The sequence below is a fragment of the Ascaphus truei genome, chromosome 10, assembly GCF_040206685.1.
Source record: "Ascaphus truei isolate aAscTru1 chromosome 10, aAscTru1.hap1, whole genome shotgun sequence".
NCBI classification, from domain to species: domain Eukaryota; kingdom Metazoa; phylum Chordata; class Amphibia; order Anura; family Ascaphidae; genus Ascaphus; species Ascaphus truei.
In genome coordinates, this window is record NC_134492.1 from 53,942,357 (window position 1) to 53,956,679 (window position 14,323).

Sequence of the window (14,323 nt, forward strand, 5' to 3'; positions counted from 1 at the left end):
TCCTTCCTCCTTAAGAGTGTTTTTTTTTTAAATACTGTATTTATTTTAAATGAATAGATTCTGCAGAGCTCAACTGGGATGTTCCCAACTTCATGAACCCATGGGTGCCAGTGAATTAGATTTTAAATATCCTGGAAGAGAAAAGAGAACAGTATAATCAAGTATACCAAAATGCCTACTGCTATTCAATAAGCCTCGATAAGTGGGCAGTAAAGGTATAAATCGCCCAAATTTTCAGCCGTCAAAAAAAGATCGCCAGGTGAGCGGCGATAAGCCACTTATTGGCAGGTTCTGAAACTCGCACAATTCTAGCAACCTCGATTAGCTTATCGAGACTCATCGTGGCTCTAGAATGGCGAGTATCTCCCAAATGCCAGGAAAAGTTGACGCGAGGATGGTGTGAAGCTGCTGAGAGGCGGCGAGAGAGGAAAAGTGCTGTGCACGCGCATTTTAAGTGAAACTTCTTTGTCTTTTGTCACTGTTTTTTGTCACAGAAATTGTATTTGTGATAGTGATGTTTTTAATTAAAAATCAAAACACAATCAGTGCCAAAACGCAAAGAAGTTTGACTTAAAAAGCGTGTTTTAGCTATTTGCACTTCTATATTTAAAGTAATTGTGAATTCTTTGTGTGTGTGTGTGTGTTTGCGCCAGTAAGTGTGAGTGTGCATGCGCATCAGTCAGTGAGTGTGTGCACGCGTCCCTCAGTATGTGCGTGCGCCAGTCAGTGTGTGTGCACGTCAGTCAGTGTGTGGTTGTGTGTGTGCCCCAGTCAGTGTGTGTGTGTGTGTGTGCCAGTCAGTGTGTGTGTGTGTATGTGTGTGTGGGTAGCGGAGGTGGGTAAAGGTGGTATTTGGCCCATGGTGGGTGTTTAGGCCGTGCGTGGGGGTTGCGGGTGGAGTTAGCCCCTTCATTACCTTAGCGGTTAATACCGCTAAGGTAATGAAGGGGTTAAGCCCTCCCGCTACCACCCGGTAGGCCTAAACATCCATCTTTGGGGCTACTACCCCCTTCACCGAATCCCCCACAATAAATAAAAATACATACAACAACCCTACTACCCACCTCCTCTACACCCAACAAACCCCCCCCCCCAAACACTGTACTATAAGGCTATGTAGTTATTTTAGTGTTGGGGTGCTTAGGTACTTGTGTATTTCTTTTAGTATTGTGTATTTTTGGCCTCAATGATTTGTATTAGGGTAACCATTGAGTGCTATAGTGGCTTTTCATGCCCAATATATATGTGTGACGATGGTCGTCTCTGATCAGGAAGCGGTTCCGCGGGGCTGAGGTAGGGATGCAAATTAACCGACGAGTATCTGTAGCTGGTAAGCAGGCAGGGGTCAGGGCTGGCTGCAGTGGGGCAGAATCCAGGCAACAGGCAAATGTTCAGGGCAGGCGGCAGGCAGCGAGGTCGGGGTCATAGTCTGGGGTCAGCAACAGCAATTCCAAATGAACAGGGAAGCCATATGGATAGGCAAGCCACAGCAACAGGCAGGCCTCTGGAACAGGGAAGCCACAGGGATAGGCAAGCCTCAGGGACTGGCAGGCCACACGGAAGGCTCAGGAACTAGAGCCCAGGCCACAGCAACAGGCTAGGCACAGCAATAGGTTGGCCTCTGGAACAGGGAAGACACTGGGATAGGCTAGCCTCAGGGACGGGCAAGCCAACGGAAGGCTCAGGAACTAGAAGGCTCAGGAACTAGAGCCCAGGCCGGCCAGGAACAAAGGGAAACATATACAATACACAGGCCGGGGCTGGAAGTCACTGGCTGCTATTTAAGCCATTGAACAGGTGAAACCAATATAGCAGGCTGCCAGTAATCAAAATGTCCACGGCAGCCAGGTATGGGTGGGTTACAGCCAAAGCCTGGACTAGAACCACCTTACAATATGGGTATGATATATCACTGTGCCAATCAATGGGTAGAGGGTGGGTTTAGGGGGTCTGGGCTGGGTGGTTAGGCCTCCCTGGTGGGTAGCGGGAGACAGGAGTTAACCCCTTTATTACTATAGCAGTTATTAATCGCTAAGGTGGTTAAGGGGTTAGGGGCCATTAGATTGTATTTTTTTATGTACTCTTTCTGGCAACAGAGGACATGGACCTGCAGTATGCTGATGAGGACGCCCTTCATGCAGGGTTAAGCAGAAAGATGTATTTACTTTTTTATATAGGCTGGCTAATGTTTGCTTTACAATGGGCAAATGCACTATTATCCATATCTGTATAACAGTAATGTTGCCCATTACTGTACTCTGTGTTGGGGGAGGGGGGTTGTTGGGGGTAGAGGAGGTGGGTAGTAGGGCTGTTGCGTGTATTTTTATTTATTGTGGGTAGAGGGGTTGGGTGAAGGGGGTAGTAGCCCCAGGGATGTATGTTTAAGCCTACTGGGTGGTAGCGGATGGGCTTAACCCCTTCATAACCTTAAAGGTATTAAACACTAAAGTAATGAAGGTGTTAACTCCACCCAAAACCCCCACGCAAGGCCTAAACACCCACCAAGGGCCAAATACCACCTTAACCCACCCCGGCTACCCACAATAAATCGTGCACTGGTGGTTAACCCCTTCATTGCTTTACGGCTAGCCGCTAAGGTAATGAAGCTGTTTTAATATTAATTTTAATACTAGTGTAGATGAGAAGGGGGTCTCTAGAGTAGAACCTTGTTGATGTGAGGTCCATGGACCCCCTGTTTCCTGAAATACAGGCCCCGTTATCGGGTGCCGGTATCTCCTATGCATTTAAATGTCTCGCGTCATGTATACTAGTATTAAAATTCGGCGATTTTTTTTAATGAAAGCTTATAGAATAGGCCCCTACTGTATGTAACTATGTAATTATGACCAAGTTTACCAATACTATGTAACTATGTAATTATGACCAAGTTTACCAATACTACTGTATGTAATTTTTAAATTATGACTAAGTTTACCAATACAGTACTATGTAACTATGACCGCCTAAATTCTTTAATAGGAGTTCTCAAGGCTATAAACGTAGTGTTTGGTTAGAAACCTGCAAACAGTAATAGTCTAATTTACTGGCAACCACTGGGTCCTTTGTACTTCATTGTTGAGCTCTGGTTCAATTAAGGTAAAAAAAAAAAAAAAGGCGATATATAGGGGGATTGCTGCTATAATACTATAGTATAATGTAAAAGTATTCTATTAATTTCAAGTTTCTCAGTGTCTTCTGCTTCTTACAGAAAAATCATGTGGTGATCCAGGTGACGTTGCTTTTGGCTCATTTGAGCTGAAGCTGGAGACCGAGTTTGTGTTTGGCGCCCGAGTGGTATATCACTGTGATGAAGGGTATGTAAAGTCAAACAAGATCTAATTCCAGTGTTGCAGAAGTCTGACCATCATCATGTATGTTACTGACTTGGAAATAGGCCGTAATTAATTTCTCTCTTAAGTCAGGGGGTCAAGACTTTCTCTCTTAAGTCAGGGGGTAAAGACAGAGCCAACTTTTTTACGCACACATTTTAAGCCCTTCAGGTATCAATGGGGCCCTCTGCCATTTTACAGTTGTGGATTACTGGTGCTTCTTAAAACTGATGTACAAATACACTAACACGCTGCTATACACATATAGACACACCGATACGCACACACAGTAATTTATACAGTCATAAGCTACACACTTTTATACTGTGATATACAGAGATCTGCCAAAGCGCACTAACACATGTACAGAGATACATGCAGAGCCACACATGCAGATGTACTGTTATGTACTACTGAAAGCACGCATTTGGTTTGTACTAGTGCTATCACCCTATCACACCTGTTTCCTGGATATCCTCTACAATGTGTCTCCATTCTCAATGTGGTCACACAAGGGGAGTCCAACAGGACTGGGAAGGATTGGCAAACTCCTGGGAGGATGGGAGACAACCTAACATTTGGGAAAAATCTCTGTCATTGCAGGAGACTGGGCGAGTCCTTAACAATAGGGTCTTTCCACTAATAAATAATATCACACTTCCATTTTATCAGTAGAATAAGGTCATGTAAATTGAATTCAAATACAATGACATTATTGTTGTTATACAATCACTCATACTATTATAATATTACTATTATAGGCTATGTATGTTTTAATTGCTGTTTATTTTAATGCCAACATTTATTTTAATGTTGTACCAACTTACTGGTTCAATTTGTGGCCATTAATGCCTTTTGGACCAGATCAGAATGTTTGTTTTCAGAATATTGTCAAGTTTTAGTGTATAATGATGGATGCTTTTTTTTGGAGAACGGAGCCGGATTAACAATACATTATTGAAGTAATGAACTTCTAATATTATTTCTTCTTATTGGCCTCAAGATCGGGGACACCGAGATGTAAGAGAAAGGTGTGGGTAATTGAAACACTTAGCGATGTGCAAATGTGGGCGATTTGCTAATCTTTCCGCTACTGTACATTTTGGCCAAAATTTTGGACGAAACTTTGAGAAAAGGGTGACTTCCTAAATTGTACTCTCACACTCGATTATTCAACTTGCAGGTATCAGATGGTGAGCAGGCAGAATACCCGCGATTGTACTGCAAGTGGCTGGAGTAATTTCCCCCCTCACTGTGAAGGTAATTGAGTTTTATTTCTATCTGTTAATGGTTCCGCCTAGGCTAATTTCAGCTCCGGAGATCCCGATGCCAGACCTTCTTCTATAGAAGAGAGCACAAAGCAGCCTCCGCTAATGCATTAAAAGACTTTATAAACATTAACGCTTACAAGCTGTGGCCACTGAATAAGTACTCTTACAAATACTTCCTAACCACTTCAAAGTGGATGTGGGTATTATTGACCATTCTTTTACCAATTCTTATTAACTTATATTGGGGTTTTATTGTTTTATTTATATTTTTCTGTTTTTATTTTTCACATTCATTCTTTATTGGGGATTTTTACAATACTCGTTATTTTCTGGGATGGTGCATGGGAATCCATGTTAAACTAATTACTACTAATACACACTTACTTTGGGGCCCATTGCCATTCATATTGAATAAAGATTCAAATTTTTTTAATTAAGAGAATCTATCTCGGCCATTTGTCTCAGTACGCCTGTCACCTTCAGTTGTTCGAATAATCCATACTATCTCATATTTCACAGACTATATCATTGTGATACGCGTACTATCCCATATCCGTTAATAACTTATTCTTATCATTATTATAATTCTAGACCAGCTGTATGCAAGGCTCAGTGCTTTACTCACTTTTGAAACTCCCGACATATTTACCTTCAAAGGCGCCTACGTTAATGTCCCCTCCAGGGAAAACAAAATGGAGGTTCAAAGCTCCAGAGTCACGCTGGCCAAAAGGAAGCTGCATCGCCATACGTTTTGGCTACCAACTGGCCCATGAGAAGCTAGGGATTTAAATCGGCATGAAAACCGACGGCACCTTCGGAGATATGTATCTCAGGAAGCACAGGGTCCTTTTCATTTTTTAACATTTACAGTCTCACATAGGACCGAATCCTAATGCCACCGGTTTGTGTAATAGGTTGAATATTGGCGCCCCCCACTTTCCTGTGAACCAGCGTCAAATGACGCCGCGGGACATGCATCTTTTAACATGCGGTACCATGGCGACGTGACACATGACCCCACGGCGTCATTTGACACCGCTTTGCTATGGTGACGTGTCCAGAAGCCGGCTGAATTCTGGTAAGTTGAGGTTGCAGAGGCCTCGCGCGGTCCCCCGACATTTAATTTAAATGCCTCAGAGAAGAGCGCGGAGACTCTGCAACCACTGCACCCTACCCGAAAAACCTCCTGTGTCCCCCTGGGGGGCGCACCCCCCCAGCTTGCGCACTCTGGGTCTAGCCAAAACCCATTCTCTGATTTTTTTGGGGGGGTTTCACAGGACATGGCTTCTATGCCACAGGGCCTGGAATTCCAGGGGCCCCATGATGTCGCAGTGACATCATAATTGAATTGCCCATTTTTATAGGGGAGACGTGATGTAATAGGAAGAGGGATGGAAGGAAGACTCCTCCCCTTCCATTCCGAGAGTGCCGGAGGGGCCGTAACACTCTGGTACCACGCCCCTTCCAACACTAAAAAGGTTGAACTTTTTGAAAAACCCAGACTTTAAAATATTTAATTTAAAAGAAAAAAAATATGGTGAAACTAGAGCATAGAGGGTACCACTACTTCATTTACCCACAGGCGCGCCTGGAGAGTGGATAGTTAGCCTAGCTGGGTCTGGGTTGGAGAGATCGGGTTAGTTGAGATACTTGCTGGAATCCAGGGGCAGAGCCAGAGGGAGGGTCAATGTCCGTTGTGCCGTGGTCAGGGGTTGAGCCGAAATAGTGGTAGTATATCCGATAGACTGGAGAGGTGCGGGTAGTCAGAGGCAAGCCCGTGTCTTTATCCAGAGGGGGTCCAATAGTCAAACCGGGGTCGTTATCCAGAAAGGGTCCTAAATTCAAGCCGAGTCGGTACACAAGAAAGCAGCAGAGAAAAACGCAGGAACAAGGCACAGCAAACACAGGAACACAAGGCACAGCAAACACAGGAACACAAGGCACAGCAAACACAGGAACACAAGGCACAGCAAACACAGGAACACAAGGCACAGCAAACGCATGAACACAAGGCGCAAACGCAGGAACACAAGGCACAGCAAACACAGGAACACAAGGCACAGCAAACACAGGAACACAAGGCACAGCAAACACAGGAACACAAGGCACAGCAAACACAGGAACACAAGGCACAGCAACGCATGAACACAAGGCGCAAACGCAGGAACACAAGGCACAGCAAACACAGGAACACAAGGCACAGCAAACACAAGGCACAGCAAACACAGGAACACAAGGCACAGCAAACACAGGAACACAAGGCACAGCAAACACAGGAACACAAGGCACAGCAAACAAAGGAACACAAGGCACAGCAAACAAAGGAACACAAGGCACAGCAAACGCAGGAACACAAGGCACAGCAAACGCAGGAACACAAGGCACAGCAAACGCAGGAACACAAGGCACAGCAAACGCAGGAACACAAGGCACAGCAAACGCAGGAACACAAGGCACAGCAAACGCAGGAACACAAGGCACAGCAAACGCAGGAACACAAGGCACCGCAAACGCAGGAACACAAGGCACAGCAAACACAGGAACACAAGGCACAGCAAACGCAGGAACACGGCACAGCAAACGCAGGAACACAAGGCACAGCAAACACAGGAACACAAGGCACAGCAAACACAGGAACACAAGGCACAGCAAACACAGGAACACAAGGCACAGCAAACGCAGGAACACAAGGCACAGCAAACACAGGAACACAAGGCACAGCAAACACAGGAACACAAGGCACAGCAAACACAGGAACACAAGGCACAGCAAACGCAGGAACACAAGGCACAGCAAACGCAGGAACACAAGGCACAGCAAACGCAGGAACACAAGGCACAGCAAACGCAGGAACACAAGGCACAGCAAACGCAGGAACACAAGGCACAGCAAACGCAGGAACACAAGGCACAGCAAACGCAGGAACACAAGGCACAGCAAACGCAGGAACACGGCACAGCAAACACAGGAACACAAGGCACAGCAAACACAGGAACACAAGGCACAGCAAACACAGGAACACAAGGCACAGCAAACACAGGAACACAAGGCACAGCAAACGCAGGAACACAAGGCACAGCAAACGCAGGAACACAAGGCACAGCAAACACAGGAACACAAGGCACAGCAAACACAGGAACACAAGGCACAGCAAACGCAGGAACACAAGGCACAGCAAACGCAGGAACACAAGGCACAGCAAACGCAGGAACACGGCACAGCAAACACAGGAACACAAGGCACAGCAAACACAGGAACACAAGGCACAGCAAACACAGGAACACAAGGCTACACAGGTTATGCTCAGCAAGGTGAAAGTGAAAGTCTTTTAAAGTAAACAGGAACCAATAGCAATGGAGGCGGAGCGGAGGTGCGGCCTCTGCGGAGGCTAGGATAGGCCGCATGAGCCAAGTGGGCAACTAGGAATACTTGCCATGCAGCTGGGGAGCGGCGCACGCCATCACGTGCCCGCGCCGCGCATGACATGACCGGGGGCGGAGCCATGCTCCGTGGCACGAAGAGAAGAGCTGCGGATGCGCGCGCGCTCTGTAACCAGAGCGGGGAGGCGCGCTGCAGCAGGTAAGGCGGGAACACGCCGCAGGGGACGTGTTCCCCGATTCCTTACACCCTCATTGATTTCCTATTCATCTGGGATCAGCCTTGTTGTGTATTAACAACACATTTTATCATCAAGATTAGCCCCTTATTCACACATGCATCCTACAATAAATGTTTATTATGGTCCTCCTCCCCCCTGCCCGATCCCCTCCGACTCAGTTTCCAATAGTCCACCGAGTTCAGATGCATGACGTGGTTTACTACATTTCTAAAGGCCTACCATTTCTATAAGATTTGGGGCAAACACGCAATTTATTGCTTTATTTCCCCTCACGCAATCGCAGAGTTTAACAACATTTACCATAGCGTCACTGTGGCAACGCTTGGCTATATAATCATGTAGCTTCCAGAGGCGGGGCAACTTTGAGAAAGCGTTCTGTGAGACGCGGACTATCAGTTCATGGAGGTTGGAGGAAGGTGAAAATTCAGTCCCGGCTGCTACATAGTAACAATTCTAGCCTGGTGTTGCCAGCAGTATTGCTTCGTAATAGATTAGTCTACACGGATGACAACTTAGTATCTTTACTGATGCAACCTACCAAAGCTAATCACTGGCAGCCTTTTCCTCCTTCCAATAAGATCATCTCTATATATAAATATACACTAATTCCGTGGCTATCACTTCACTCAGCATTGTAATTTATGGTGGTGTTCATTAATACACCACGCTGAGTAGACAAGAGTGTATTAGGTTAAACTATAAGTATATACATGTTTACCCCGTGGATTTTATTGCCTCTCAGCTTCAACTAATTTCTTGATGCTCATTAATACATCATGCTGAGTAGGATAGTGCGCTAATTAACTAAGAAAATAGAGTGGTTTTGTCTATATCGCTAAAGACATTTTTCTGCACAGAAACCTCCTTTGTCCTAAATGAAATATATGTGGATCAGCATTTATTTACCAAGAGGTGTTCATGAATACACCAACTAACCACACTATCTACATCCTCATACTAAAATGACACTGTAATTTAGTGCTTATCACTATATGTGAATATTATATAGCCCTAACCACGTGTCCAATTACCACCGTTTACACATATATTAGGGACTGTGCAATCAAGGTGTTTGGAGACCTATCTGATATTACCAATCAGACTATGAGAGGTCTCAGTGTGTGGGTTTCAATTACCGAACCAGAAGGGGCTTCGATCACAATACTTACCTGTGCTGTGTGATCATACCCCATGTGCTAACAAATTAGCACCATAATTAGCCACTAACCTTTTCTAATGCTACATTTAGGTTCATATCAAGACAGACCAACTTGCGTCGCTTGTTACTTCTTTTATCCATTTTTTCTCTCAAAGGGAATATTTAATATTTACCAGATCCATAAGAAGTTACCATCACTATGTGATCTGTACTACTAGCCAACCCTCCAAAATTGGATACATCCGCTGTTCTCAATCACTATCTAGACCAGCGGTGCGCAAACTGGGGGCGCGAGACTGCCGACCGGGGGGAGGGGGCCGCGGGGTTTAGAGGCCCCGCGCGCTTCCCGAAGGCACTTAAATTAAGTGCCGGTGGAGCTGCGTGGCCTCTGTAAACCTACCTTACAGTGGCTCTGGCGGCTTCCTCCCTGCGTCCACCATGGCAACGCAGCGTCCAAATGATGCCGCGAGGTCATGGGGGGGGGGGGGGGGGGGGGGAATGCGGGAGTGAGGGGACCGCCGGCAGGGGGGCGCAGGGAAAAAAGTTTGCGCCCCCCTGATCTAGACAACGTGTTTACCATCCTAACCCATACAAACTGTGTTAAGGTGTTATAACACTACATATAGGGTAACAGTGCTGCACCTTATATTTAGTGTTGATTACTGCACATGCACAATAATTTGGTGTAAATGTCCATTTGAGGTTTATTATATTAACTAGCTGAGAGACCCTTCGTTGCCCGTGGGTTAAATTTCCCGCTAGGAAAAGGTGGGGGGAGGGACAGTGGACAGGAGGAGGGGAGGGACGGGGACAGTGGACAGGAGGGGACGGGGACAGTGGACAGGAGGGGACTGGGACAGTGGACAGGAGGGGGGGACAGTGGACAGAAGGGGGGGGCAGTGGACAGGAAGGGGGGGGCAGTGGACAGGAGGGGGGGCAGTGGACATGAGGGGGGGCAGTGGACAGGAGGGGGGGCAGTGGACAGGAGGGGGGGGCAGTGGACAGGAGGGGGGGGGCAGTGGACAGGAGGGGGGGGCAATGGACAGGAGGGGGTAGTGGACAGGAGTGGGGGGGCAGTGGACAGGAGGGGGGGGCGGGGGACAGTGGACAGGAGGAGGGGACAGTGGACAGGAAGGGGGGGACAGTGGACAGGAGGGGGGGGACACTGGACAGGAGGGGGGGACAGTGGACAGGAGGGGGAGGAGAGTGGACAGGAGGGGGGGGGAGAGTGGACAGGAGGGGGGTGACAGTGGACAGGAGGGGGAGGAGAGTGGACAGGAGGGGGAGGAGAGTGGACAGGAGGGGAGGAGAGTGGACAGGAGAGGGGGGGGCACACACACTGTGTCACACACACACACACACGTCACCTCTCCTTCCGGCCGCCGCCATCTTAGTTAGTCCGCGAGGGAGGAAGGGGGTCCTTCCATCCGCCGCCATCTTAGGTGCAGCGTGGCAGCGGCAGGCTGCCCTGCCCAATGCCTGTCCCCGGGCCGGGGAGGTGAGTGGAGCGGGAGGGAATGGAGCGGGAGGTCAGTGGAGCGGGAGGTGAGTGGAGCGGGAGGGAGTGGAGCGGGAGGTTAGTCCGCGAGGGAGGAAGGGGGTCCTTCCGTCCGCCGCCATCTTAGTTGCAGCGTGGCAGCGGCAGGCTGCCCTGCCTACTGCCTGTCCCCACGCCGGGGAGGTGAGTGGAGCGGGAGGGAGTGGAGGGTGAGGGAGGTGGAGGGAGGTGAGTGGAGCGGGAGGGAGTGGAGCGGGAGGGAGGTGAGTGGAGAGGGAGGTGAGTGGAGCGGGAGGTGAGTGGAGCAGGAGGTGAGTGGAGCGGAGGTGAGTGGAGCGGGAGGGAGTGGAGCGGGAGGGAGTGGAGCGGGAGGTGTGTGGAGCGGGAGGTGAGTGGAGCGGGAGGGAGGTGAGTGAAGCGGAGGTGAGTGGAGCGGAGGCGGGGAGGTGAGTGGAGCACCGGGCAGGGGGGGAGGTGAGTGTGATGGGGGGGGGGGGGGCAGAGGACAGAGAGAGAGAGGTGTGTGTGTGTGCGCGCGCCAAGGGAGCCTGAAGCAGTGGTGTGAGTGTGTGAGGCCAATGAGAGGTGTGGGGGGGTGGGCCAAGGGGGTGGTGTGAGTGTATGAGGCCAATGAGAGGTGTGCGGGGGCGGCCGGGGCGGCCGGGGCAAGGACCAATGAGATTGCCGCTAGGGACAGGGAACACATACATACAATGCTTTCAGAAATATATAGTAGATTTGACTGTAATCATCATTCAATTGGCTAGCTAGACTTTAGGTTTGGATCTTTATTACAGGATCTTGCCACTATGTGGCATCACTGCCTAACCTAATCATTATATTCCCATTGTTCAGGTCCAGGGCATTATACATACAGTATCTGTTTACCTATAACTAGAGACCAGATCTGAGAAGACTAATTTAATAGCCTTTTATTTTTGAGGTCACCATAAGTGTGACTATTCGCTAATGTGTTGTGTGTTATTTGTGTTTTGCCCCTTTTAACTATACAATCATTAAAGGTTACAGTAGAGGCAACGTTTATTCTAACATTTGCCGTAAACTAGCCGGGTTACATTCTGGGTATGTTCTGGGCTAGTTTGAGGCACGTTTAAGGTATTTCTGCATTGACTAACGACCCATAGGATTAACACAGCAGGGATCCCTGGCAGTACAATTCAGTTTGAATGGGACTGCCAGGGACCCCCGCTGTTAATCTGATAGGCCATTAATCAATGCAGAAATGCTGGGGCTAGTTTAAGGAAAGTTTAAGGCATGTATTCAGAATGTACCTGGGTGTTTCCTGGGTTTTTTGGGGAATTGCCACTGGTTTTTGTTCGAATAAGAGTTGCCTCTACTGTATGTTAATTAACTCATATACTCTCATTTTGGTGAGTGCTAGTCCTATAGGGGTCTTTCCACTTGCTTTGGCAAGTTTTTGTTGCTGAATAAATAGACTTGAAATAGATTGTGAAGTTCTTACAATCCCATCCAACTCTTCTCTTCCCCATACACTTAAAATACTAAGTATAATACAACCAATCTGTTTTTTTTCTACTTTATTTCAGTAAGAAGATGCCCACCATTGGACGTCGATGTTGGTGTCACTGTTATATCCAGCTCATATGACGATGAAGAGTTTTCTGTGGGCAAGGTCATACGGTTTGAATGCAAAAACCCAAAATTTGGGCTGGAAGGGCCTGCTGAGGTGTTCTGCAAATCAGAAGGGCAGTGGAATAGTCCTCCACCAATTTGTCAAGGTGAGAGAATTTTAAAGGTTAAATATCTTGACAGCCAGGGAAGGGGGGAAACCACGGGCGATAACGTGTGCTGCTGTTACCTGTGAGGGTCACAGGAGGCCAAAGCCTCTGCTTCTGGGGAGCTTGGGGTACTATATCTCGCCTCCACCTATGAAGATCTCAGCATGAGCGGGATGACAAAGCAATTAACACAGCACACAGCAATAGTAATAACAATATCTTTTACCAGCAGATCCCTGCTCATAGACACAATAACAATGAACAATGCAATAACAATAATAACCCTGGTGAATCCCCCAAAGTACTGAGGGTGCCTAGGGCACCTAGAACCCCGGTGTCCACAGAACAATGCCCACCCCAAAGTGTGTGAGGGTAGTGCTACCCTCCCTGAAGTGTGGTGGTGTATGGTGGGTACATTCCTGGGTAACACCAGGGAATTAGAGAGAGCCTTCGGTAGCAGAGTCGCATCAGTGGTCCCACGAAGCAGGGTCTGCAAAACTCCCCTCACGCCTCACTGCTGGATGCTATATGTGTTCTCGTCCGAAGGCCGCTGCGTGGGCGTCCGTCCAACTGTGCAGTGGTGTGGGTCATCAGTCTCTACTAGGGAGGGTCCCTAACTACATACACACCTACAGTATACATACATACATTCACACATCTCTGTGCCCACTATATGTGTCTCCCTCTGCCCCCTCTCTCTCCCTTTATGTATGTCCCATGTCTATGTCTCTGACTGTGCACCATGTATGTCTGTATGTCTCTCCCTGTGCCCCCTATATATCTATCCCTGTGAACCCTGTATGTCTCTCTTCCCTCAGCACCTCTCAGGCCTTTGCTGTTATTTTCCTCTCCCCCTCAGTCCCGCCCTGCTCCTCGTCTGATTAGGTCAGGGGTGGGGAACGTCGGGGCAGCAAGCCTGCAAGAATGGTTTATAAAAAAAAAAAACTTTAAAAAAAACTCCCCCTCTCCTGATTAGCTGCCCGTGCTGTCACTCTGCCATTTATTTTTTTAGCCCGCCTCTTCCTACATGGAGCAAGTGTAGGCTGCAAGCCGGGCCTCCCCTTCCCTCAGCATTGCCCCCCTCCCTTCTCTCCTCCAGTAATGCCGGGCTCCTTTGGCTCCGCCCCTCTGTCCCTCCCTTTAGGCTCCGCGGGCCTGCCAGTCTCTCAGCTGCACTGGCTACCTATGCAGCTCCAGCAGCCCATCCATGGGCCCCAGGTAACCCACATGCCCCCTTATACCTCCTCCCAGGCACCTCCCCTTATACCTCCTCCCAGGCACCTTACCCACCCCAAGGGGGGAGAGGCCTTATTTTTGTGTGTGTTCGCAGAGGTGGGATTATTGTGTGTGTGTGTGTGTGTGTGTGTGTCACTGTGTGTGTGTGTGTGTGTGTGTGTCTGGCACTGTCACTGTGTGTGTGTGTGTGTGTCACTGTCTCTCTGTGTGTGTGTATCACTTTCTCTGTGTGTGTCTCACTGTCTCTGTCTCACTCTGTCTCACTGTCTCTGTCTCACTGTGTGTGTGTCTCACTGTCTCTGTGTGTGTGTGTGTCTCACTGTCTCTGTGTGTGTGTGTGTCACTGTGTGTGTGTGTGTCACTGTGTGTGTGTGTGTCACTGTCACTGTGTGTGTCTCTGTGTGTGTGTCACGGTCACTCTCTACCGCCTCTCCTCCTCCTCCCCACACCG

General features: G+C 48.3%; 1 protein-coding gene across 18 annotated transcripts in view; it reads left to right on the forward strand.

The window, feature by feature from the left end:
* LOC142503955 (complement factor H-like) overlaps positions 1 to 14,323 on the forward strand; it is a 721,803-nt gene that overhangs the window by 41,369 nt on the left and 666,111 nt on the right. For 15 of the 18 annotated variants that reach the window (XM_075616940.1, XM_075616958.1, XM_075616961.1 and 12 more), the window contains exons 3-5: positions 3,209 to 3,314; positions 4,513 to 4,589; positions 12,445 to 12,636. The exons of the other annotated variants lie outside the window; for them this stretch is intronic. In XM_075616940.1, the coding sequence (XP_075473055.1) occupies positions 3,209 to 3,314; positions 4,513 to 4,589; positions 12,445 to 12,636 (375 nt within the window). The remainder of the gene's footprint in view (positions 1 to 3,208; positions 3,315 to 4,512; positions 4,590 to 12,444; positions 12,637 to 14,323) is intronic. 18 annotated transcript variants of the gene reach the window in all.